General features: G+C 47.4%; 1 protein-coding gene across 2 annotated transcripts in view; it reads right to left on the minus strand.

The window, feature by feature from the left end:
- TEX2 (testis expressed 2) overlaps positions 1 to 27,020 on the minus strand; it is a 104,127-nt gene that overhangs the window by 44,983 nt on the left and 32,124 nt on the right. For both annotated transcript variants that reach the window (XM_080922529.1, XM_080922530.1), the window contains exon 2: positions 13,501 to 15,166. In XM_080922529.1, the coding sequence (XP_080778655.1) occupies positions 13,501 to 15,141 (1,641 nt within the window). In that variant the 5' untranslated portion in view covers positions 15,142 to 15,166. The remainder of the gene's footprint in view (positions 1 to 13,500; positions 15,167 to 27,020) is intronic.

Here is a 27,020-nt window from a genome sequence, read left to right on the forward strand (position 1 = left end):
TTTTTATCTTATTTCTTGGTTTTTCAGATTGGAAAATAAGACAACACACCTAAGGTGTGAGAGCTGGGCTCAGCACGTTTCTCTTCCTAGGTCAATTCTTGAAACTGGTTAACAAAGCCAACCTTCCCCATAATGCTTCCCAGAGCTCATTTGCCACAGAGCAGGAGCTCAGCCTTCCTGGCTCTGGCTCCACTCAGCAGGACCGAAGTTCAGAGATGAGTAAGCAGTTAGCCTCTGTTGACAGCTCTGAGAGATAAAGGTCACACTGTGTGTTCTCAACAAATACCTGATTCAGAGGAAAGGAATGCAAAGGAAAGGAGTTTGAGGCCTAACTACACAGATCAAAACCATAAAACCTCACCAACTCCAGTGGCAGAGGCAAGGAGCCCAGCCATGACTTCGCTGGGTACAACCTGCTCCAACACCTAAGCAGTCTAACCCAAGCTAGCATTTCTCCCCACACGCCCACCTGCTATGGTCTCTTCTTTCTTCTTTCCCTTTCATCTTCAGATCTCCTTCTTCCTTAAATTCCACTCAACAGATCTAGTTGTGGCTAAAGTCCATGGCTTCCCAACAACAAACACATGGCATCCAGGATCGACTCTGATGGCACGCGCACTGTGGACAATCGTTTGTTAGCTTTAGGAGACCCTGTGTGCTCTCATATTTGATTCTGTGTAAGACTGCTGATAAAATGCCCTGGTCGCCCACAGTGTCAGCAAGACTTTCAAAGCATCTAGCGGATCATGTTCTAACCCAGCCCCCAACACCTACCAGCTACACAGTCTACAACGTGAATGCTGCTCAGTCCTCAGACCCCCCACTTTTCCTTCTTGTAAAAAGGCTCAGCCTAGCTTCCTTCTTTCCTCACTCCGAATCACACTCTCTGTCTAAACCACATTTCTCCCCACTGACAGACCTCAGAAGCATAATCTATACAGGAAGAATGAAAAGTCTCAGGCACGGTCTGAAAATACTGATGAACTCAGAACAGCACTTGGTATCTAGGCGCTAATCGTGTCCCAGAACCTCATGTGCGCCATGTGGCTTAGCTTCGCCTATTTCCGACAACCACATTTGAAACAAAGCTCGAAACCGGGTGAACAACCTGCCTCTTGTCGGAGACTGGTACAGCTGGGACTTGGCCTCAGATCTATCTGACTGAGGTGCGGCCCACAATCATGGCCCCGTGACATGGCCTGATAGTCTGGGCAGTGCCTTGCCACCCTCACTCAGGTCAAAGCAAAGCTGACGCCTTCTCTGTTCTGGACCTGTTTGGATTGCTTTTACTAAGCTGCCAACTCCACAGAGCAAGGAGAGCAAGGCACATCTCAGTGCTAGCAATGTCTCTCGACAGAGCGGATGAATAAAGCCTGATTCAGAAAACAGCTATGAGGTTAAACGAAATCCTTAGACGTCACGAGCCAAATGGGCTGCCCCCCCCACCCTAGCCCAAAAGTTCTGATGCACTCCTACAGACCCACAAAGGAACAAGCTGAACAATCACTCACAAGGAGGACACTCTGCCACTGTCCTCAAGGAGAAGAATCAAAGGAAGGTGCATAAAACTGCACAGTAAGAAAATAAAAATCCTGGAGTGACAGGAACTGCTACACAGGAACCTGAGCTCAGACCAAGATGTTAGCTAGAATCAACTCAGCCTCCCCCCCCTCTGCCTCTGAGATACCACAAGACTTTAAACCAGGTCTCCCTTGCAAAATGCAATTTCTACACACAAACCTAGTCACTTTTTCCTATCATGAGCAACCCAAATTCTTCCAGTACTTGACATCCTGGGTTAGGCTGCGTGCGAAATCTCTAGACTTGAGCAATCAGATACACATCAGATACACAGTGCTCAGAGCAGCACGCCCCCCCCATGCTGCCCCTCCCTCACTGTCCCTATTCTAACATTCTTAATTAACCCTAAACTTAGCAGGTGCGGTATTTCTCCAGCTTTGTTTTGTTACAGGCATGAGAGTGGGCATGAAGGGCCCACACACAGATGGTGTCCCACTCCAAGGGTCTCCTGCCGTCATTCCACTGAGATGTGACCCTGAGAAGCCTTGCTTCCTTCTGAACCGTGCTGCCAACCATGCCGCTGGAACAATGACCAGTCGCAGGCGGCAGCTGTCTGGCCTACAGTCTGGTCCTAGAAAAGGTCAGGGGTTTCTCTTCAGTTCTCTGCCGGACTCAGAAGCCACGTTTGGCTGGAAGTACAAACCACAATCTATAAAGAGGCCCATTTAATCCTGGGAAAGATTAAAAGCTACAATTAACCTTTTGCAAAATAATGAAGTCTGGAGGAGCCTCCACAGTGCTCACTCTTAATCAGGGGCCAGGGAGGAGATCAAGGCCAGTGCCCAGGGCTCAGCTGGATGCTAGCCTGGCTGGAGGAAAGAGCAGATCCTCTGGGCTGACAACAGTAACACTGCAGTGTGTTTTTTACCCCGTGGCTGCACGGGCGCTTGCCTGTCATTCAGATCCCTGCTCATCCCTTCATCTACCAAAAAAAAAAAAAAAAAAAAAAGAAGCCCCAGAGAAAAGTGGCTGAAGCCAGGGCCCAAGGCCACTGCTGCTGACACTCTTCTGAAATGTACTCACAGGGGGCTGAATTTCATTTGCCCACAAATGCCACACAAACAGGACTTTGTACATATTGAGTTTAGCCCCTTTGATATATTGACGCTTGGGAACCAGAGTTACCTAACGAGAGAGCATCAAAGATCCTTGCATTGGAGAACAAGGAAGAACTTTGGTACAAATTTAACTTTACCCAAGAAAAGACAAAGCAAACCCGCAGACACAAAATTCATATTATGAATGATAAGTCTCAAGCAGAGAGACAATATTTAAAATACATGCCACCCGAAGACACTCCAGAGAATGAGGAGAGGTTCATTAGTGGAGGGGACAGCACCAATATTGTCCAGATCCTCCCTAACGGCTCCAAGGTCACCTTCACAGCCCGCCGCTGGGGTCACTGGAGTCATAGCTGAGCCACAAACCATGGGACATGGGCGTTTTATCCTTCGCAGAAACACCTCCCGAGCTCAGGTGAGTTCTTAATTGCGCTGCAGTTTAAATTATAGTGCTCTGGCAGAGTGCACTAGTGGAGAAGGTAAGAAACTCTAAAATTAGGCAAACAAATTAAATGATCTCAGGTGGACCACTGAGCTAACCAAGGCCCTATTTATATTCCTACATAGTAAACATCAGATCATATAACTTCCACGCTGGCTTGTTAATAATAGATCAGCAAACAAGGAAGAAAGTGGCCCCAAGCTTTCCCGACTGCCCGTCCTATCTGTTCAGCAATTTCTAAAGACCTGCCAACGCTGTTTGCCTTTACCTACAAGCCACACGTTACATAAGAGAAGCTGAGCAGGAGAGGGCAGAGCCAGCCTTTGCACCTATCTTACTATCTTTTAAGTTTTTAATTTTGCTTATATTATGTTTATATACAACAAACATCAGATCCTATCTTGTGTGTGCACGCGCGTGCCGACAGCTCCAATCAATTCTCTCCTCACACCTTTACCTAGGCTCTGCAGATCTGGGGTCATCAGGCTTCAGGGGTATGTCCCCTGCCTCTCCTCATACTGTCGTTAGCTGACAACCTAAGGCAACATATATGTTCTCAGAGTGACACTTACTGTTAGTAATAATAATGGCTGTAAATCTGCATTTCAAGGTCAAATAGATCATTTCTGATGTTTATGGCCAAAGGTCAACAATATATGATCATCTATATGTCAACCAGCACAAAGCTTAGTCACTTTTTTAACCTAGGAAGAGCAAAAATACAGATGCTAATATTTTCTTCCTAATAGTATCATCAGCAACCTATTGGACAACACTGGGAAGCTGCAAAACAAAACAGTGAGCTAAGAACAGTAGCCTGGCCTCCAACACTACACACTCCTGCATGTATGTGTGCACAATACATATGCATACACTTAACACACATTGATGCTTAACACACACACTCAACACACACACCGAACACACACATATACACACATACATACATACACACACACACTGAACACACACTCATGTTCAACCTACACACACTCAGCATACACACTCACACAAAGCATACACATACAATACTCACACTAAACACATAGAACCTAGAACATATACACTCACGTACATGTGCCCTGGAATCACTCTGGGTCACAGCAAACTTGTCCTGAAAGGCTGATGACTATACACTAAATCAGTCTACTGCAGGCAAACATTTTTAATAACAGTTCAACCTCTCCTCTAGCCCACCACCCAGCAGAGGGAGTGGAAGAGAAAAGTTATTAGGATGGGGAACTGGATCTGTTTACAATAGTTCTTTGGGGGCGAGCTTGGTCTTCTTTCTCAGCAGTTCAGTCCTGTAACAAACACCAAATACAAGCAGCAGCTGCAGAGCAGTCCTCTAGGCAGGCAGACACCACACACGAACCAGCAGCCACAGTGCAGTCCTTTTGGCAGACAAAACACCAGGCATGAAGCAGCAGCTGTATGTAGTTTGATCCTGAAGAAACCAGAAGGCTCACCAACTGGCCTGAGGTTGAGGAAGCAGCAGGCTGCCACAGGAACCTCACACGGGAAGTTTTGGGGGAGTTTCTCTCAATGTCAGCAATACCACATAGCGTTCAACAACGCTATGTAAGGTGAACCAATACATATGTGTTGTTAGCAAAGAACAGTGAGGAAGAGCAAACCAAACTCAGTGCTCGTCTCCCACTGTCTGCGGGGTCATATTCATACTCCTTCATCACAGGTCCTTTCACGGTTGCTATATCTAAACATCCTTTCTCCTGTGTCTGCTTAAGGAAAACATTCTTTCACATGCCTGCTTTAGCAAGACATGCTTTCACCTGTGTGACCCAGCAAAACATCATTTGACATAACTAACTTTCCAAAGAACTAGAAGTTTCCATTTTAGTGTACAAAGGATTTTTCACTTCTGAAGGGAAGAGGTCAGGGTTCACTTTAGACAGGCTCTCACTCTTAGTCCAGGTTGGCCTACAGCTAACTGACTATGGATTCTTACCTTGTCTTGAACTTGTGGTATTCCTTCTTCAGCTCCCCATGTGCTAAAATTTCAAGCTATAACACCATGCCCAGCTTGCATTTTTATTACACATTAAATATCAACTTGGAGATGAGAACATAGGTGGTGTTTTTCATAGTAAATGCTTTACTATTTGGAAAACACAATGTGAGAAGTTCTTGACTCTTAACACCCTCAGCTTCGTTGTTTACCCCACAGATGATACCCAGGACAAAAGAGGATGCTCTTAGGATAACCATCTAAAACTCAAGAGCTTTTAGAATGCAATATGTTGGACCAGAATAAGAGCCAGTCACAAGGTAAATTCGTGAGCTGAAAATATTGGCAAGAGACTGGGTGTGGTGGAAACACCTTTAACCCCAGCACTCTGGAGGCAGAAGCAGGCAGATCTATGTGGACCCGAGATCAGGCCACAGTAAGTTAGTTAAAGGCCAATGAAGATGGACTGTTGGAAAGAAGGAAGGAAGGAAGGAAGAAAGGAAGGAAGGAAGGAAGGAAGGAAGGAAGGAAGGAAGAAAGGAAGGAAGGAAGGAAGGAGAGGGAGAGAGGGAGGGGAAAAACTTAGCAAACTGGTGGATACTGGGTACATAGGAAGGGATCACTATATTAATGTCTGCTTACTTCTGGATATGCTTGTTTTTATAATAAAAGTTAAAAAGTAAAAATCCAAAAACAAATACTGGGATCACTCGTCATTGCTAACCACACTCATTCTGTGGAATTCAGGAAGAATACTCCATACAGTTCTCTTTAACCAACTTTAAAACACAAAGAGCATACTTGTATGTGAGGCCCCTGCACTAAAGCACCTCACCTGAATTCTTTTAAAACTGCATGCATGTGCGTGCCTGCGTGTGTGTGTGTGTGTGTGTGTGTGTGTGTGTGCACGCGCGCACTCGCTCGAACATTACATATGTGCAGGTGCTCACAGAACGGCCAGAAAAGTATGTCAGATCTCTTGGAGTTACAGGTAACTCTTGGAGGTTCAATGTGGTTGCTGGGAACTGAACTCAGGACGTCTTGAAGAGTAGAAAGAGCTCTTAACCTCTGAGCCATCTCTCTCCTTCTCAGCTTTTGCATTTTTGAGACCATCTTTGGCTTCTAGCTCAAGATCTTCTTCCCTCAGTCGCCCAAGTGCTGGCATCACCATGCCTGGCTTCCAAATTACTCTTGGTGTTTGTTGTTATGATTTGATCTTTGTGTTTTGAGACAGGGTCTAATATCGTCCAGGCTGGCTTTGAACCTACGATGCAGATAGAGCTGGCCCTGAACTCCTGATTTTCCTGCTTCATGAGTGTTGAGATTACAGGCATGAGACTCAAAATTATTCTTTTATATATCAAAACCCAAGCCTATATTTTAGGGAACCTAATTATTAAAATGATCTGTCCCTTTTATTATATCTAGCTCTCCCAAAGAAAGGTTTTCCAAAGGTTGTCTTCATTAATCTCTGTAAAGGCATGAATGTAATTTTAGCCAAGCTTCTAGACAGATTCTCACTTTGGAAGTGACATCCTACTGCGCTGCATGTTGGTAATTTATGTCAGATAAGAACTTGCTCATACATATAACTCAGAACTGCATCTGAGTCACACTCCAGCATAAATCCAAGAACCTTACAGAATCTTGAGGAAGTTCTTCATTATAACAAGTGGGAAAGTTGGCACACAGAGGAGATGAATAAAAATGTGCTGTTGGCCAAGTGACAGGGCGTGCTCAGAGGAGGAGAGCCATCCCGTCTGGTTAGGAATGTTCAGTAGCCATCCTAAGGGCTAACTGACAGGGCTCAGTCTTCCAGGTCCTGGTACTCTCATCATTAGGGCTTCCAGCCCAGGACATCTAACTGTCCCCTCCAGAAGCATATGCAAAAGAGGGGATCTGAACTGTGACGTTCTTGGAGCCTGTGGCACACAGGAAGCTGCCTTGAGCTACCTTACCCAGCTCACCAAGTTTCACGCCTGGTACCAACTCTTGCCTTCATGCTTTTGTGTCACTGGCTGGGTGCCCAGGGCAACCCTGCTCCTACTGACTGCTTCTTCTCATTTGCCTGAGCCCCACACTTTACAATCAGCATGCTCTGGTCCCAGGAGTTCTGTAACCTTAGTGATAATTCATGGGTCTCACAGAGGCACAGGAATGCTTGTGCTCCAGTCAGTAGTCATACTTAAGGACTTAAGGGTGGCATATTGTGATCCTAGATGGTCAGTAGTCTTTGACAATAGCTACTACTTGGCTACAGATTGGCCTTTGGTATTAGTGACTCCATACTCACTGTTACAGCACCATGTGTGTGTCCAAACATGTTTATTTATTGTGTGCAAATATATACATGTATGTGGAGAACCAGGTGCACACATGGAAGTCAGAAGACAACTAGCAGAGGCTGGTTCTCCTGCTCTGCCATGTGGACTCCAAGTTGTCAGGCTTGGCAGCACATGATCTTACATGCTAACCCAGCCCACTGGCCCTTTACACCTTGCTTGAATACAAAAGTCAACAGTGTATATGTGGCTCAAAATTTACCCAGAGAAAGTACAGAACATCTTTCCTTTTCTCTCGCTTCTCACACAGTGAAATCACCAAGAAGGGATAACGCTGTGTCCCTTAAACAGTTCTCAGGGTCAATAATGGAGCTGCACCCCGTCCTACAGAGGCTCTACGGATTTCTTAACTCACTTCCTACTGTCAGTGACAACCTCCACATCCTAATTTGCTCCAACAGTCGGTTTACTTTTGTTGAGACAGAGATTCCCAAGGTAGCCCATGCTGGCCTTGAACTTGTGTCCTCACTGCCTCAGGCTCAAGTCCTAAAATAGTCTTAAGCAACTCAGCTCTAGTTCAGCTGGTTCATGGTTCACAGATGGGGGTGGTTTACAGGTGTGTCCAACCTATAGCCTGGAGGGCCAGTGCGCCCCAGAATAGCTTTAAGTGGCTCAAACATATCTGTAGATGACAAAATCCTTTTGCAATGTCAAGAGGTTGGCCATCCCTGGCTGTTGAGGGCCTGACATCTGTGTTGGAGATCTTAGTGGCAGGCACCATGGCCGACTGGGAGATTTGGGGTGTGCTTTAAGTTTCCACACCCGTGCTCAAAATGTGCATCACTCTGTTGTCTGCAGAAGCTAATTAGTGTCACATACATGGAAAAGAATGCAAACCAGAGAATGCAGAGCTCAAACAGGAATATTCAAACGTAGATATTTCTACTCATCAGACAGGTTCACAGATGTCAATCTATTTATTCATCCTAGTGGTTGTTATTGGTGGTATTGGAGGTTGAACCTAGGACCCTCTGGCATACAGGTCTTTTTTTCTCATTAAGTTATCAAGATTGACTTCAAATTCATTTTGTAGCCCAGGTAGGCCTTGAAATTGAATCCTCTAACCTTAGCTCCTAAGTAGCTGGAATCACAGGGTGGTTCTGTCAAGGCACTTCTTAAAGAACAAATTTATTTAGTTGCAGAGATAAAATTCATGATGTGTCACACACCCCTTCAGCTTCCAGGGCAGAGAAGGATGTGCTGCTCCACCCAGGAGTAAGGGAGTAAGGGAGTAAGGGAAGACGGGCTCATGAAGAAGACACCTGTTCAAGAGACAAAAGGGACAGTAGCTAGCTTTAGAGCAACGTGCTCTTATGATCCAATTACCTTTTTCCTTCTTTAAGACAAGGTCCTGCTATTTGTCTAGGTTGGCCTAGAACTCTATGTAGAACAGGTTGGCCTTGAACTTGTGATGGTCCTATCTCTCTGCCTCTCTAGTGATAAAGTTTCAGGTATGAACTACAGGACCCCCTGTAATCTAAATTGGCCTTTATGTATTTAGGGTGATCTTTAGCCCTGGCTGTCCTGGAACTTGCTCTATAGACCAGGCTGGCCTAGAACTCAGATATCTGCTTGCCTACACCTCCCTAGGGCTTCGAGTGATGAAATCACAGGCATGTGACACCATCCCCAGCTTTTAATCATCTCAACACAGTCACACTAAAAACTCCATTTCAACCTGCATTTCAATGGGAGCAGATCACGACCAAACCATGGCCATAGGCCTGTTTTATAAAGAAACCAGGTCTGGCTCCTGTATCACGTCACAGGCATAGACCTGGAGGCAGAAGAGGACTTGGGCTTAGCTGGCTGCTGTAGGCCTTTGGCGCCAGCCTTGCCACTTACAGCCTGGCCCCACCCACTTCTAGCACAAGTCCTGCTTCCTGTGAGGACTGTGTGATCACATGGTCCCACCACCGTGGACCAAACCAAGCCAGCAAACCAGTCACTTCCTCTCCACGATGGACAGCACCCCACACCTGTGAACCCAAACAAGTTCTCCCTCACCTTTGTTGCCTGTCACACATTCAGCCTCAGGAACAGACAAAGGAATGAATACTGACCCACTGGCCAAGCTCTGACTCACTCGTGGACCCAAGCATTCATCTGACAATTATTTATCACGTGCCTAACACACAGCGGGTGAGGATACGAGAAGGAGCAGACGAACCCAACCTGTGCCTTCATGAAGCTAGACAATCAGCACATGATAGGCTAGGAAGTCCCTGCAGGTGAGACGGAAGCTGCTGGGCCAAGGCCCTTTCATTTTTAGAGGCCTGTGTAATAAGTTCACCCCGCAGAGTACGGATGGATGCAAGGTGTCATCTAAGCAGGCATGCTTTTCCTCTCTGCGAAGTCAATGTAGGAGAGAGCTCATCAGACCTACGACTGGGGTTGGAAACTGGACACACTACCCACCACCCACTGCTCTGCTATCTGCCGCTGTTCCTCTGCTGCAGTGACACTACGCCGCCCACAAGCCTAAGATATTTACTGTCCTTTAAGAAGAAGCGGGCTGAGCGCTGGGTGGAGGAACAGAACAGCAAAAGCTCAGGGCCACTGAATTGACAAGAACAGGAGGGCCACCCACCCGCCTACAACACCCATATTTGGCTAATATACGCTCAGGAGACAAGATCCCATGTTTAAGCCAAGCTGGCATGAGCCTGACTCATTTGGAGAGAAGAGTCCACAAGTCCAGTGAGAACACAAGATGCTCAGATGGCCAAGGCTGACTCAGGACACTTCCCTTTCCTTATCACATTTGTGTCACTGTTGACAAACGCCTTCAAGTGCCATATCTATAAAAAATGAGGGAGGGTTCACTCAGAAAAACCAAGCTCTTTAATCATTTGCATTTGAAATCCACAGCTTATAATAAACACCAAGCTTTTCTAACCAATAGCAGTGTTCCTTCCCTACACTTAATTTTTAAAAGATTTATTTATTGTATTTATTATGTATCTAGGTGTTTGTCTGCATGTATGCCCAGTGCCCTCAGAGGATAGAAGAGGGCAGTAGATCCCCTGGGACTGGAGTTACAGATGGCTGTGAGCTGCCGTGTGGGTCTGGGAACAGAACCTGGGTGCTCTGCAAGGGCACCATTACTGAGCCACCTCTCTAGCTCTGGTGACCCCCTTTCTAAACATCATTGCTACCAGGGTGGAAGCCCAAGAAAGAAGACAGGAAAGGCAGAGAACATATGCTCACAGTGTCCCTGGTGCCAGCCATGATACCCCATGTACCTCAGCAGTCTGCCAAGAAGACAGCCTTTACCAGATAAACCCCTCAACTTCGGGCTTGAACCATGAACCACAAGAAAACCTTTATTTTGTTGAGACAGGGTCTCAGAATGCAGCCCAGGCTGTCCTCAAATTTACAAGCATCCTGCCTCTGCCTCCCAGATGCTGAAATTACAAGTGGGTACCACTGAATCTAGCACCCTTTTCTAAATCACCCAGCCTGGAGTATTACATCATTAGCAATAGAACACAGGCTAAGACACAGCAGTAGCCCATGTGGCCACGGACAAGTAACAGCCTCTGGGCCTCCCTTTCTTCATGAGCACATACCCAAGACGAACAGGGTTGTGATACAGTTCAAATGAGACAACATTCCCACACCTAGCACCCTGGCTTTACTGCTTCCCTCACTGGATTAAAGCAAGCCAACTACAGTAACATTTAAATAGCACTGTAATGTCACACCCTCCGGGTAGTTGGTAAACTGTCAACCCACAGCTGACTGGATCAACACTGAGGTTGTCTGTATTAAAATTAAAATCTTCCCGGGACAAATGTCTCTATTAGTCAGTAGCTCTGGGACTGACATAGCAGCTCTTTGGGGGGCGGGATGGGGAGGAGAGGGCTAAAGTTAGCACAGGCCACTTAGAGCGCGTAAATAAGGTGGTCACGGCATCACCCTTTCAAGGGTGGTGCCACCTTGCATGAGTCACTTTTGCTCTGCTCCACATATTCATGCTAAGCTAAGGGTGTTACATCCTCAGGAGCCAACGCCAGCTTCCTTCCCTTCAAAAAAGCAACAGTCTCACAGCAAACCATGTGGGGAACAGTGAGGAGGCCAGGCTCCAGACACGTGACACACAGATGATGAAGAGTGAGTGAGTTTGCCTGTGTGACACAGATACTACACTCCAGAAGAGCCAGACGACACATCCACAATGGTTTGATATGGGTTTTGTTTTTCCTTTGAGTTTCCTATGTCTCTCTTTGGGATAAGGACGGAAGGTAAAGAGACTAGAAAACAGACAGAATCTGCGAGAGGCTATACCTCACTCCAACTACAGCTGTTCTTTTTCAATAAAGAAAGATCATGATGTAATTTTCAGAGTATTATTTAGATAGAAGGAGGGGGGTGGAATCTAGAAATGTAACAGAGACCAAATAAGATTATAACTTGAAGGGAGTTCAAGGTCATAATCAATACTGTTCAAAACTACCTCAAGAGAACAGAATTCGTCTTCAACACCTGTAAGGGCATCAAGGGCTTCCAGAGAAAGTGGGGTTGTCACACTGGGGTCGAAAACGTGGATGAACAGAGTCTGTCCCTTCTCTAAGACTGGAAGTATCTAATGCCATCAGGTGATCCTATGGTTGACCTTGACAACTATTATATGTCCTTTAAAGGTTCCTGATTCTACATCCTATATAGCTATGAACACAAATAACTTAGAAAGTATATTGATGACAATTATACTTTTACATTTTAAATTTAAAAAAAATTATGTATATATATGTAGATGGGTGTAGACACATACACGTGTGTGTAGGTGTCTTTGGAGGCCATACACCTGGGATGCCCTGGAGCTGAATTTAAGGGCAGTGGTGAACTGGGTGCTTTAACATAAAGCTCAAGTTCTCTGCAGGAGTGGCAGCCTCTGCTCTCAACCGGATCCCTCCAGCCCCAACTCTGTTGTTTTGCTTTGTTTACAGATGGTCTCATTATAAAATTGTATCCTGGAACTCACTATCCAGACCAGGCTGGCTTCAAATTCACAGATATCTTCCTGCCTCTGCCTTCCAAAGGCTGAGATTACAGGCATGCGCCACCAACATGCCGGGTGACAACCATAATGTTATGCCAAAAATCTTCTGAAGTGCACACAACAGTCAGAAAAATGTAAATATGGAGAAATAAATAGAAAGTCTAGCTGGTTGTAGTGGTGCACGCCGGTAGGATTTGCTGAAGGAGGCAGAAGCAGGAGGATCATGAGTTCGAGGCCAGCCTGGGCCATACATTTTGGGCTGGAGAGATGGCTCAGTGATTAAGAGCACTGACTGCTCTCCCAAAGGTCCTGAGTTCAAATCCCAGCAACCACATGGTGGCTCAGAACCATCTGTAATGAGATCTGATGCCCTCTTCTGGTGTGTCTGAAGACAGCTACAGTGTACTTATATATAATAAATAAATAAATCTTTTAAAAAATTCTAATACATTTGTTCTAAAAGATTATCTCATGAGCCTCACCCTGGGAGGCCCAAAGCCTGACAGATAGTGTTCACAGAAAGTTAACATTTTTTTCTCAACCTATGTCTCGCTGTGCATAGAGAGAAGCTAGCAGCAAGTGCCATCAAGTGATAGTAGCTGGTGTCTTTCCACTTGGCCCTCTCCAGTGACTGCATTAGCACTGAACCTGATGCTGGAATCTCACACTAGGTAATGGCGGCACACGTCTTTATTCCTATAGTTAATAGGCAGAGGCAAGAGGATCTCTGTAAGTGTAAGGCTAGCCTGGTCTACACAGTAAATTCCAGGACAGCCAGGGCTACATAGTGAGACTGTCTGAAAAATAAGAATATAGAATCCCAACATTCAGCCATGACAGATCCTCAAAATATACCAAGTACCTGGCAAGGGCAGACCTCAGAGGAACTAGCTAGAAGTGCTGCTCTCTGGGGCCTCGGAAGCTTCAAAGCTGCCTAGTAAGTAGGTAAATATGCTCTACACACAAGGATTCCAAGATGAGCTGTTTTGGGCTCCGTGACAACAGAAAGATCCAAAGTCTTCTAAACACTTGATTGGTTCATTTAGCCATTAGCTCAAGATGTAAGTTCACCTGATGCCACAGGCTGGCGGGAGGCTTACCTTTAGTATTTCAGGCTCCTTGATGTCCAGGGATCTCATGTTCCGGTGTTGCAGAGCTTTGTGTGATTTGTGGTGTTTATGAGCACTTGGTGGTGTAAAGAACCAAATCATGCAAACTGCAGTCATGAACCCGAGGCCGATGCCCAGGAAAAGCCCGCTCATGTAGTAGGGGAGGGGGAGAATGAGGTACGCATACACACACATTATAAAGAAGCCGAGCGTCTTCACGGGTAACTCTTGGTGCTCGGTGGCCGAGTCCTCTTCATCCTCACTCTCCAGAGCCAGGCCAGCACTGGCAAGCACCTCTGGCTTGAGGGGGATATCGAGGGGCTTATCCAGTCTCCCCTCGCCCTCAGCCTCCAGCTCAAAGTCCTCAGTGTACAGTTCACAGAACTCTTCATCCTCCTTGCTCACTAAAGCAGACAGAGAACATTTCTCAAGAACCAGAGAACCTGTCTTCAGACCTATATCCTTCAAACTGCTTGCCTGGGAACCCTTGGGCTCCCCTTCCTTCGAGGAGTCCTCGCTGAGCTTCGGGTGGTCGCTCCTGGGGATGTTGGAGTCGCTGCCACAGTCGTCCCCCTCAGAGTCCCCCTCCTCCTCCTTGATGCTGTAGTTATTGCTTTCCAAGTGCCCATTCAGGCTGGACAGGTTGGAGAGTTCTGAAGCACTTGAGGATAAGGCTTTGGGCCTGTGGCTGCCACTTTCCTCCCCAATGATCTTGCTGAGGAGCTGGAAGGGCTCATAGATGACTTCGGAAAGGCGTCGCTTAGTGTCTTCAATCTTTGCCTCCATTTCGGGCACTTTAAAAAAGGAGCGAGTGTCAGAGGGAGAAGTCAGGGGGGAAGAAGGCGCAGTCTTGGAGTCTCCACCCGTGTTCCGCGGCTGTGTGAACTGTTTGAACAGGTGCAGGTTGAGTTTGGAGTCAGGGGCCTTATAGGACACAGAATCCGACTCCTGCCGGGAGGTGTCTGTGGACAGAGACTTGACCAGAGTCTTCATCAAGTGCCTGTGCCGTGGGGGGTGGGGGGATTCTTTTGGCTCCACCTCCGTTGACAGGGACTTCACCAGGCTCATGAAGGGCTTTGCGCTAGAGAGGGCAGAGGATGAGGCACTGGAGGACAGGACAGGAGACTTGGAAGGAGAAGACAGTGGGGACGAAGAACTGGTTTTCTGCTCAGAAAGGGAGGACACACTGGGGGAACTAGCTAAAGGCCCAGATGAAGATGACCCCGGAGACAGAGCCAGTGGCACTGAACTTAATACCTGCACTGCTGGAGCAGGGGACTCCAGCAGCTTTACAGTGTTCTCAGAGACAGGCAAAATGGCAGGGGCCTCAGACACAGACAGCCCATCTGCTGGGGCCGTCGCGACAGCAGGGCCTGCTGGGTCATGGCCACCCTGGGGTTCAAGATACAGGTCCTCCTTGGCTTCAAGCCCTGTTACAATGCTTTGGTCATCTAGCCCCTCTTGCAGGTAGCCCCTGAACTCCTCCTCCTCTTCCTCCTCCTCCTCCCCGGATGCCGAGAAATGAATGGCGATGGTATCTCGGGACACGGACCTTTGCACGTGAACTTTGGGGGCTGATGGTTTTGGCATGTCAGTGGTTTTCTCGGCATGGCGACCATTCAGACTTGTCATTGCCGGCTTCGCAAGGGCTCAGGCTCTGAGAAAAACAGCAAGAAGAGAACAAGTCAGAGAGTGGCTTCTCTGTGACTGTGTAGCTCCAAGCCCAGATAAAGCTCAACTTAAATGGTGATTATGCTTTTACATGGCAGATGGCCAGGTCACACTTTGGAAGGTTTAATGTGTTTAATTTCCACAAGATAAATTCCAGCTAGGCATTCTCTTTTATGAGCAGACCACACACCAGCATTATAAATGCCAGCAATCCGTCTCGCTCGCAACTGCTGAATAACCACTCCTTCCCTCCTTCCCCTTTAACTGGCTCATTTCTATCAGCAACCCTCTCTATGACAAAGCCAAAATGAAGCACCCTGGTGAGTTTAAGGCTCTTGAGATACAAATGTCACCAGTAATGTTCCGTCTGTGACAAGCTAACCCAAGATGGTTCCTGTTTCCACTGCAGGTTTCACAGCAACCCTAATGATGTGCCTCAAGTCTCCCACAATGGCCACCCTGTTCTGCCACCTTGTCGTAAGTGGCAAAACAGCCACATAGGGAAGTCTAGGAACTAACTGTTATGACCTGTCATTGTTCTTATGCAGCAGGTGCCATCTGGCTAGGGCACTGAGGCCTCGAATAAAACACTGGCTCTGAATCCATTCTCACAAGGAAGAAGGCTGAGTGCCGGTGTGGTAGCCTACCAGTGAGCATGAATGTCACTGAGTACGGCAGGGAGACATGGGAGACAGGCGCTCTGCCCTTCTGGACCCTAATAGCCAGGTGGAAGGAAGGAGACACCTGGAAAGCTGCCAGCCAAACAGGTCATGAAGTGCACCTGTGACATGCAGGCCATGACATCTCACACCACTGTGCAGCTGACTCTGTGGCTCAGGCCGGCCTCAAGTGCATGATCCACCTGCCTCAGCCTCTTAACTCTTAAATGCTAGAAACAAAGGTAAGCCCCACACCTGGCTAATTACCATCAACTTACAGGGTGCAAGGCATTATGTCTTCTACAGCTGGACAGAGATGCCACCAGAGGAGCTAAGATGTGTGGCATCAAGTGTTCTGGCCACAAGGCCAGGCAGGGTAGACACTGGACACCTTCTGTTCTCTGAACTAGTGGGTAGTCGAGGCAGGATGGGCATGAAGACCAATGTTCATGTGCTATGCTGAGTCCCTAGGTCTGTTCTCTACTACAGGATACAGAACATGGAGGGAGGTGAGCCCAGGTCCTAGAGAGACTTCATGAGCAAGTGGAAGGGTTTGGACAGGGCAACAGAGCTTCTTGGACATACACCTTTCCCAGCTGACTCTGTAGCGTTCAGATAAGTTACAACTCAAACAAGCTACAACCTCAACCTCTTGGTCTCAATACTATCTGCAAAATGTGGATCTAGGACAGTTTCCAAATGTCAAATCCTACTTTTACGCTCACAGGTCACTATGTACAACCCAGTCCCACATAGGTAAGCAGCCTACCACAGACCATCAATACCACACTGCTCGCTCGTTCCAACACTTAAGTCCGCTGCCACACACGCTGTTCAACGTGCTGGCAGCTGATACTGCCAACAAGAGCACAGATGGAACCTGGGGTGGCAGGCCTGGGAAACCATACTACTCCTAGATCCCCAGAGTCAGGGAATTTACCAACCAGATACCTCACCATATTTTTACCATCAAACCTTGGAGAAATGGCTTCCGTTAAGACTTTGCATCAGTTTTGTGCATGTGCTTCTGTGACCTGCAGGCTCTCTGATGGGGGCTGAACACACAGCAACCTCCATCAGCAAAGGCTCCAGTCAGGAAATTCTGCCTGCAGTCCAGGACACTGTGGATCAGGACAATTCTTCCCTGGTTTGTTTTGTTTACAGACAGGGTATCGATGTTGTAGCCCTGACTAGCCTGAAGCTCACAGACACACTGAACTTGAATCTATAGAGATGCAGCTCTATCTGCCCCCTGAGAACAGGGATTGAAGGCAGGCCCAGCTCTACCTTTATGTCAACATGTCGTAGGTTAAGAAGAAAGCAAGACAAAGAAAGCAACAACAGAAACAGTGAGAAACAGCTCCGTCTGTTCAAAAGCCACCCACTTTTGTATATACATCAAGTACATATTAATCTATCAATTCTTCCTAGAGTTCTTTTAATTATATGTATATGTCTGGTTATGTGCACACATGGTATGTGTATATTCATGTGAGTGCCCAAGAAGGCCAGAAGCATCCAATTCCACCCTATGGACATTTGTAAGCCACCTTACAATGTAGATGCTGAGAACCAAACCTAGGTTCTCCATGTGCTCTTAACCACTGATCCGCCTCTCCTGGCCCTCACAGAGGTAATTTTAAAGGGAAATTATAGAAGTGGTTTTAAAAGAAAGTTTGGTGCCGGCTAATTCTCAGTCAGCTTCTGTGACACCAAAATGAAGCAGGCTGTCACTCAGTGGCTGCTGAGTGAAGACGACTCTGAGCACACAGTTTTGAGGCGGAATAGTTAAGGTGGTCCCCTAGGACGCAGGACAGAAGTGAAGAGGCCTCGCTGAAGCAGAAGATCAGGCTAGGCAAAGCCCAAGGCCATGGGTGAAATATCACTGGAGTCTCTGCTCACAGCAACCAAATCAGACTTTAGGGACAAAGCAGGCACCTCCTAGAAAACTGCTGTTTTGTACAGAGACCACCTTCCAGAAAGAACCACCTTCCAGAAAGGCAGGGGCTCATGATCTGCCAACTGAACAACCCTGTCTCGAAGTTTCTATCAGTCAAGAAGGTCAGAGACAGCCCCCCCCCCCCCCCAAGTAACCTCCCCACTCCCAACCCCACAGGGAAGCAGATGTCAGGCCACCAGCTCGGGCAGGCAGTCCAGCCAAGCCTCAGAGCTTCAGAGGCCCATTGCAAACACTGACCAAGCATGGCTCTACTTCTTGGTCTCACAAAGCAAGCTCGAGGCCGGGGCATCACAGCTGTTCTTTAACCACAAGGAGACCTGTGGGACTCTTCGCTCTGACAGCATGGATCAGAGTGCCGGTCTGCCAGGACCAGCCTATGCTCACTGGAGCTCATGTCAGGGGTTCCATCCCCTCTCACTGTGAGTAAAGATAAGCAAAGGCTGCCTCTAGGAGCCCCGAATCCTTCGTAAATTGAGTATGCCAGAACCAGCCCAGAGTTTGGGTTCCACACGTGTACTCAGGTCTCTGCTAAGCTACCTTCTTGTACTTATGGCAGCTCCAGGGCCAACAGAGCTGACTTTCCACAGGCCAGCAGGAGAGCATAGCCAGCTGACACTGAGAACATCGACCAGGACAGGACTGGCCAGGTGTGGCCTTCCTGACTTTCTGGACTGCACACCCTCCCTCAGCAGCGAACACAGTAGCTCTCCTCTGTCCTCCATCACGATGTTTCCTTGGAAGCCAAGAGCTCGGTTCTGAAACAGCAGCATGTGACCAGCCGCACTGAGAAATGAAAGGCCTCCTTATCCATCCCACAATCTAGCACCATAAAAAATGCCAAGCCTCGTGCCCTCTGCTGCTGAAATTCAATTATACTCAGGCCCGAAAAGCAGACAGCCTTGAGCCTCGGGAGCTGAAATGCCAACGCAGACTACCTTCCCCACTCATCTCCTGCCAAAGCCACCAGCAGACTTCAGGGGCTGGAGTCTCTCACTGACCCTCTCAATCTAGTGTGACGTGCGTCTTTAGATTTGAAAACTAACCTTGTCACCAGGGTCCCCTGGGGACCATATCCTGCCAGTGATATGTTTTAAGTAACTCTGATGTGATCACTGTGTGTTGCAGACTGTGTGTAGCCCTGGAAGGGGCTCAGAGGCAAGGTGGAGGGGTGGGCAGCGCCTGGTGCCTGATGTGAAGGCTGCTCCATTCTCACTGTCCTGTTGGCAATAAACACATATTACACAGACATTTAAGTCCTCTAAGAAGCTGACAGTTCTGCCACTGACCAAGGAACAAACGGGAAAAGAGTAAGTTAGAGGAAGCCCTAGAAATGGACCCTAGAGAAGCCTCTGACCTCCAAGGCATGGTCTGATCTTGAGAAACTGACAATCTCTTCTCTTTTCTTGAGAGAGAGAGAGAGGGAGAGAGAGAGAGAGAGAGAGAGAGGGAGGGAGGGAGGGAGGGAGGGAGGGAGGGAGGGAGGGAGGGAGGGAGGGAGAGAGAGAGAGAGAGAGAGAGAGAGGTCAGAGAGTAACCTGTCCTCTCTCTGTCATGGTTGTTCAGTCCTCTGTCAGGCTCAGTGCCCTGGGACACCTTTGGGTTTGTTGCCACCATCAGGTGTTCATCGTCCCTCCTTAAGAAATGAAAATGCATTATTAAAGAGGGAACTCAGTGCTGGGGTGACTCTAAACGCTACGGTCCTGAGTACCTGAAATGTGTCCGCTTCCTCCATTACTCAGGCACTCTAGCACTCCCTTTGGCTTTGTTACAGGAGCTACTTCTACGTGAAGAAACACGGGGAATGCACAGGCCGGTAGGAAAAATCCAGGGAAATAGAGAAATGAGCAGGGAAAACATCCGGGACACTTTTCAGGATCAAAGTTTTCCTCTCAAGGGCAAGCAGAGAGCTTGGGGAGCAAGGGTGCTTGCCAGCGAGTCTGAGGACCTGAGTTCGTTCCCAGGGGCCCACATGGTAGAAGGGAGAACCAATCCCCAGAAGTTGTCCTCTGGCCACCACATGCACATCGCCGCATGTGTACTGAGAAACCTCACAAAGCCAGGTGGCGTGGCCGTGTGTGACCCCAGCAACTGTGGAGACTGAGGCAGAAGGGGCAGAAGCACTAACAGCAGCCTAATGGCCGCTACAGTAAGGGATACAGACGTGTTTATGTTTCCAAACATCTAAGGGAAAACAAAAGCTTGTTGCAGTCAAATGCTCGATGAAACTGGGCTTGGCAGCCACATTCCTGGAAAGCAGGATGTTGTCTGCTCTGCTGATGGCCTTTCCCCAGGTCCTGGCTGTACTTCTCCATTAGAGCCACTGTCCCTGAAAGGAAGTTCATCTCTCCGTAAGAGAGAAGCTGAGCTGGGTGTGGTAGCACATGCTTTTAACTCCAGAACTCAGGAGGCAGAGGCCGCTAGATCTTTGTGAGTTTGAGGCCAGTCTGGTCTACAGAGTGAGTTCTAAGACAGCCACAGCTACATAAAGAGACCGTGTCTCAAAAAATTAAAAATAAAAAAATAAGGTAGTTTGTGCTCCAGAATTGATGTGTCATTCTTTACTCTATGCTCCCTCAGAAAGCAAGTCAATGGCTTCATTCGAACTTGAACAAGTCACTGAAGGCTCCTGACAGGAGTCAGCCAGCCGCCTTCCTTCTCATGAGCTCCACAAGCCATCCAGTGGGCTGAGAGTAGACACACCAAACGTCAATGAAACTGATCTCATTTCTAGACACCCCAAAAGGGCTAGCCTCATTAATTAAGCCATGAAAAACCAATTAACAGCAAATCAGATTGGACAATGAGAAAGAAAGAGCTATTTCAAGACAGTGTGACATTTATTAACAGCTAATAACTGCTCTGAAATTAGCTTTTGCTTTTACAATTTTCTAATCTGATAATAACTTCCGTTCCTACCTCCAGCTGTATTTTATTTATCCTGGTTTCCAACAACCAAAGCCATACAAACCTTCTGGGTTACCTGTAACATTTGCCTGGTCCTCTTACTAGGACAGACAGACAGATGGTAACAGCTACTGTTCTTCCTTCTACTCAGTGCTCATTTACTGCAGGAGGGATGCTTGCATGAAAGTGAATCAACCTCTGGACCAGCACAATCAGGTTTGGAACAGCTTCCTTTCTCAAGGGCAATCCTAATTTGTTAAGGTCACTGTTAAATTACACACATCCATCCTGCCGGGTGGTTTAGCTCTATGAGTTAATAGTTTTAATTAAAAAGCTTTTAGAAGGGCTGGAGAGATGGCTCAGTGGTTAAGAGCACTGACTGCTCTTCCAGAGGTCCTGAGTTCAAATCCCAGCAACTACATGGTGGCTCACAACCATAATGGGATCTGATGCCCTCTTCTGAAGAGCTACAGTGTACTTATATACATTAATACATACATACATAAATACAAACATACATACATTTGGAAGAGAAAAAAGCAAGCTATTATATAAAGAAAAGTCCTATTACTGAGGACTTCCCCCCCTTTCTTTATGACAGTATCTTACTATATAGCCTTGACTGGCCTTTATCCCCTGCTCTTTGCCTCAGAAGCTGGGATTTAGGTGTATACCACCACACCCACCTCTCAGAGGACATCTTACATTTTACTTATGCTTCTCTGAATGTAAGCTGCTTTTATAAGAAAGAGCCCAAAGAGGGGAAGATTGTTCAAACACTGGACCTGGTCCACATCAACCATCTAGAAAGACTTGATTTAACCTCTAAATCTCAAATGCATCCCTATATTCATTTATATCCGAGCATCAGCTGATAACTGGCAGCAGACATCCTAATTAATACTCTTCCTTGCCAACAAAAAGTCAAAACCGACACAGTAGGTAACAAACTAGTCTAGCCTATGTTCCATCTCAAGACAGGGCTGGTCCCTGCATGCTAGCCATCTTCCAAGGCTCTTGAACCCTGACTGTTAGTAGCCAGGACTCTTTCCACGGGTTAACAGGTTCCTAGACTCACAACCACCACCTCCTTACACCACACCTGTACCACCAGCACCACCGCTTCCACCCCCTCTCCCCGCCAGAGCTTATACCATGAGTTGACCAATAGGCCCATGCCTCCAACCACTGCTGGACTAAAGTACCACACCCCAGAGGAAGGGGTGTTCGAAGCAACCATCAACATGATTAGACATTCTCCTTACAAGTCACTAGATGGTTCCAACAAGAAAATCAAATCCAGCTTGCAGCAATCTATTCAATGTCAGGCACTACATTCAGCACTACCCACTACACAAGACCTGAAGAGGTTTATAAAGACATGCCCCGGGATGGTGGGTGACTCTGCCTACAGTAAGTACCGCACAAATGTGAGGGCCTAAATTCAATCCCTAGAACCCACAATAAACAAACAAAACAGCCAGTCGGCCAAACGGTCCTCAGGGGGATCTCAGAGGACCCATATCCAATGAGAGAGGAAGAGGAGGGAGCAGACCACCAGCCTGGCCTGAGGGTGCCGAGAACAGTAAGAGCAACAAATACACTAACCAGCACAAGTACAGCATCAGGATGGCGGCCTGTCAGAGCTCCTCTGGCTGGGATCACGAAGCCCCGTCACAGTAGTAAAGAGAGCCAAGGCCTTTACTGTTGCTTGAACTTACACATTTTCTTTGAAATAATCACACTCTCAGAAAGCCTAGCTGTATCCTATTGTTTTTCCTAGAAGCTACCATCATCTTTCAGATTTTAAAGGCAAAAAAACTCACTTTGAACTCCAAGTGGCAGGGCCTAGAGAGATGGCTCGGTGATTAAGAGCAGTTGCTGCTCTTGCAGAGAACCTGGAGTCAGTCTGAAGCTCCCATACTAGGTGACTCACAACTACGTATAATTCCAGCTCCAGGGGATCCAACATCCTCTTCTGAACTCTGGGGACATTTTCACTGAAGTCCACAAACCCATATCACTCATACACTCATTTAAAAATGAATCATAAAATGCAAAATAATTGCAAGAAGCTAAAAGGAAATCCCATTTTAGACACAAACCATTACTTCACCTCTTAGGAAAAAATGCATGCCGACAAAGCAGTGAAACTTCCTTCTCTTTCTGAAGACTGTCTTAATGTCTTTAGGGTCAAAGTTGGAAGCACATGCCTAATGTTTCCCAGCTCGTGGGGCAATCCCTCCATCTTGAGAAAATGCTCACCAAGAGAGGTAGACAGGCAGGCATGCGTGTGAGCCTTCGTGTGCATGTGCATACACGAGTGTGCTGGGGGGGTGGAGGGTAGATGGGATGGGCAGTACGTGGACTGTGTAGTTTCTCACATTTTACCTTGGCTGCCATAAGACAGGGTCTCTCACTGAAGGGGAAGTTCTCCCTTTCAGCCAGGTCGACTGGTCTCAGGAGCTACCTGATGCTGGGGTTACAGACATCTAGTCTAGTCATACTGGGCTGTCCTTTCTGTGGGTGCTGGGGACTTGAACTCAGGCCCTTATTGCTGTTTGGCAAGTGCTCGTCCCCACTGAGTCACCTCCTCATCCCAAGAACAGATACCTAAGAAGAGCTTGCTCTGTGCCAGACCCATGAAGCTCTTCCTTTGTTTTGTTCTTCTGTGTGATGCTAAAGATTGAACCCAGAGCCTTTAGTGTAGGCACACTACCAAAGGTTTGCCTGGCCTTTAAAAGCACCTGCCTGTACAGGTCAGTGTATAAGAGCCAGTAGCCTGGACTGGCCTCAAACTCCTATTCCTCCAAGTCCACTTCACAAGCACTGACATCACAGGCAAGTGCCACACTGTCTACTAATCATTTACTGATTTGTATTGCTGCTAACATTGTCACCGCACAGAATATCCTCGCTGCACCCCCCGTCAAGAGTAAACATGCTTTTATTCTGGCCAATCCAGTCACTTCAGGGAAATCTCAATTCTTCTGTAGTCACGTAAGACTTCAGTGCCCTGCCCCCCACTGCTAAGCTATCTTTTTCTGTGAAACGGCCATTCCGAGATTTCTATTTTAAGGTACCCAGGATACTTCACCTCCGCACTCCAGCTTCTGGGTTTTATAGCTTCCTGAGAAACTTCCCTCCTTCCATCTTTAAAAACCCCAGTCTCAAAGGCAGAGAGAATGCTGACAGTGATGTGCGTTTTGCTTTCAGACTTCTGTGGACTGCCGTGACAGCTCAGCAGTTAGCAGCCCTTGCAGAGGACCCCAGATTCAGTGCCCACAGTGGGAGCTCCCAACTTCCTGTGTGTCCAATTCCAGGGGATGGGACCTCTCTTCTGGTCCCTACCATGTGGCATATACTCACACAGATAAACATGCAACACACATCTCCTTTTTAATTTTTTGAATTAAAAAAAAATACATCAACTGCTTTAGACAGTCACATCTCTGTATGTTCTAGCTATAATAAATAGTAATGTATTTGGATTTTTTTCCCCACACAAGTCATACTAGTTAACTGAGAAGCCTATTTCTTCTGCATTCCATCAGTATTTACTGGTCATTTATCCTTTTCAAGAACAAAGGTTCAAAAACTTAACCTGTTTTTCAGTGAGAGACTCCTTATATCAGACTTGATTGATATGCATGAGGCTGGGGCAGTAAAATCTGCTAAGTACAATTTTACATCAGGAGTCTATTTATAGTGGGATTCGAATCTGGGACCCAAGATCTTATCTTTAAAACCAGGTAAATAGGACATGGTGGCATGTACTTATTTCCAGTTCAAGGCCAGAGGGTTTTAAAGTGAGAACCAAATCTGTAATCAGTAAATAATACACCGGGACTGAGCCCGACCGCATGTGTAAGGGAGAAAAGGGAAGTGATGGGAAGCTGCTAAGGGACAGGGTGGCAGAGAGCTTCCTGACAGTCCACTGTGGGAGGGTATGGGGGGTCTACATGGCCTTAACAAGCTAACTGGCACTAGCAAGTGGAAAGTAGTTTTTTAGTTGATGAAGCAAGAGAGGGAGGCAGGAAACCCAAGTCCGTGTAGATCATGTACCACGATCTGTAGAGTCAGAAGGTGCCTTGCTCCTTACAGAGCCAACCCAGCCACATGGCTGCCTGTCCTCTGAGTGTCATATTGTCCTCTGAGGATCACTTGCCTATACACCCTGAGGCAAGGCCGTCCTCAATTGTAGGTGTCTTTACAGTGAGGCAGCCTAGATATGAACTGATGGGGCCCAAGACTCCACAAGAGTAAGATCCCAACTACTGATCAGCTAGAACCAGTCACTGAAAGACATACCAAATGCAGCCATGAGGCAGGCACTTCGAGGAGGGCTGAGACCCTGAGTGGGCAGAGCAGGTCCTTCACTCACTTCACCTTCCTGAGCTGTGATATAAGGGGACTCCCGTCCATTGTCTTCAAGGAACTTTCTAGAAGGCTCTAAATTCTACCAGAATAGAACACACTTAGGAGTTCTACTATTCCACTGTGTACCAGAGACATTCTTGGCCAATATTCAAAGTCAGGCAAAGAAACCAGGGTGCAGTTCAGATGACCAATGCTCTGAAGACAATCAAGTCAGAAGAGTCTCCAAACTGTCCTAACAGTTCAAGCAGACTCAACTCACGCCAGCAAATGTTGGGAAACCTTCCAGACTTGTTTTGTTTGGCTCATCTATAAAAACATCCCTTACATCTGCTCATAGGCAGAGGGTCGCTGGGCCTAAACAGATAGCCAAAGGTTCAAGAGTGGAGGTGGGGTGGGGGTGGGTATCAGGCCACACCAGGCACCCTGTAGCCTTCCTCCTCTGGTACCCACTGGGCACAGATGTGGGCCATCCTGGCCCCAATCTGGCTGAGAGAGAGGCAGAGCCTCACCGGGCTCTCGGCTGCAAGTTTCAGTCATCAACTGTAAACAAACATCTCTCCATGAACAATGCCGGCTTCATCTGCTGTGGATAGGGACTACCCTTCTCCAGGTTCCCATGTCCACAGGCCTCTGCTGAGCCTTTCATGAGGCCCCCTGTCTTTCTAGAGACAAAACAGTGAAAAATGAACCTCCTCCTTTCTCTAGCCCTTGGAGAGGAGAAAACAAAAACAAAACGTGAAGGCTGGCAAGATATCTCTCAGCATTTTTAAAGCTTAGTAACAGAAGAGCTGGGCTAATTTTCATGAGCTGCTTGCTCGCAGAGCAGACTATTAACACCAGTCTCTACTTGCCGCCCCAGGGCCAGCCAACCTGATCCTGGAAGTTAGCCCCACCCTCTGCTGCTTTCAGGAATTTCCTGACTCAGCCTTACTGATCTCCTAGTTAGACTCCACTGACCTGATTCTTGACTGTACCTCACATCAAGGCCTCCAATTCTCTCTCCGTGTGATCACAAGCCTTGATCCTGACTTGCCAGGGAGGCGGTGCTTTCATCTCATATACCAAACTCTACGCACCTATCACTCCCCGGTTTCTGCACAAAACTCCCCTGTCCTCCCTCCTGCTCCTCATCCGCACAAGCCACACCCAGCTCCAATAAGGTGTAATTCTCAACTCAACAGGCAGGTCAATCCCCTGATTCAGCCCACTCCCAACCCCACACCAAACTTATTTACTCTTGTCCTTCATGCCAAAATGGCTATCTGTAATGTTCCCTTCCTTAAGTCTCCAAACTGCCTTAGTTCATATGATCCCAGAAAAAGAGAATTCTAGAAAAGGAGCCAATGGCCCTGTTAGTAAGCCCAGATAGCTCTCCCTCTCCAGCTGGTTAAACTTCTAGGGTCTAAACTCCATTTTCAGCCCAGCCCAAGGACATGAGTCAGCTTTGATTCTTTGTGCAACATGTTTTTCACTCAACAAAATCAAGACTCTGAAAAACCATGGAGAAAGTGGCCCTACAAGGAACCAGCAGCAGTGCAGCAGTATGGCCACAGCCCAGAGGACAAGAAGCAAGTCGGAAGAAGCTAAAGACCTGCAGTCTACTATGAAAGACGTTTGCCCATGAGCTCTAAGCACCACTGTGGGAAACGCCATGGCACACAGTTGGCAGCTGCTCCTCAGTAGGTGCTGAGAGGAAAGGTCTGGGGTTGGGGAGGAGCAAGGAGAACAAACACCCTATAAACCAACATCGTCCCCGAGACTCTGACTCTCCTCTGAAGAGCTGTGCAGGCAGGTGATCCTGTTATGTGGCCCATTCACGTTGGAGCTCCTTAGAGGCTACAGATAAAGGAAAGGGAAGACTGGATACAGGCTGGCTGTTTGCACCACTCTGCCCCTAGGAAAACTGACAAATCTCACCTGCAGACTGGGGCACCCAC

This window comes from Micromys minutus, assembly GCF_963924665.1.
Source record: "Micromys minutus genome assembly, chromosome: 10".
In the NCBI taxonomy this organism is placed as follows: domain Eukaryota; kingdom Metazoa; phylum Chordata; class Mammalia; order Rodentia; family Muridae; genus Micromys; species Micromys minutus.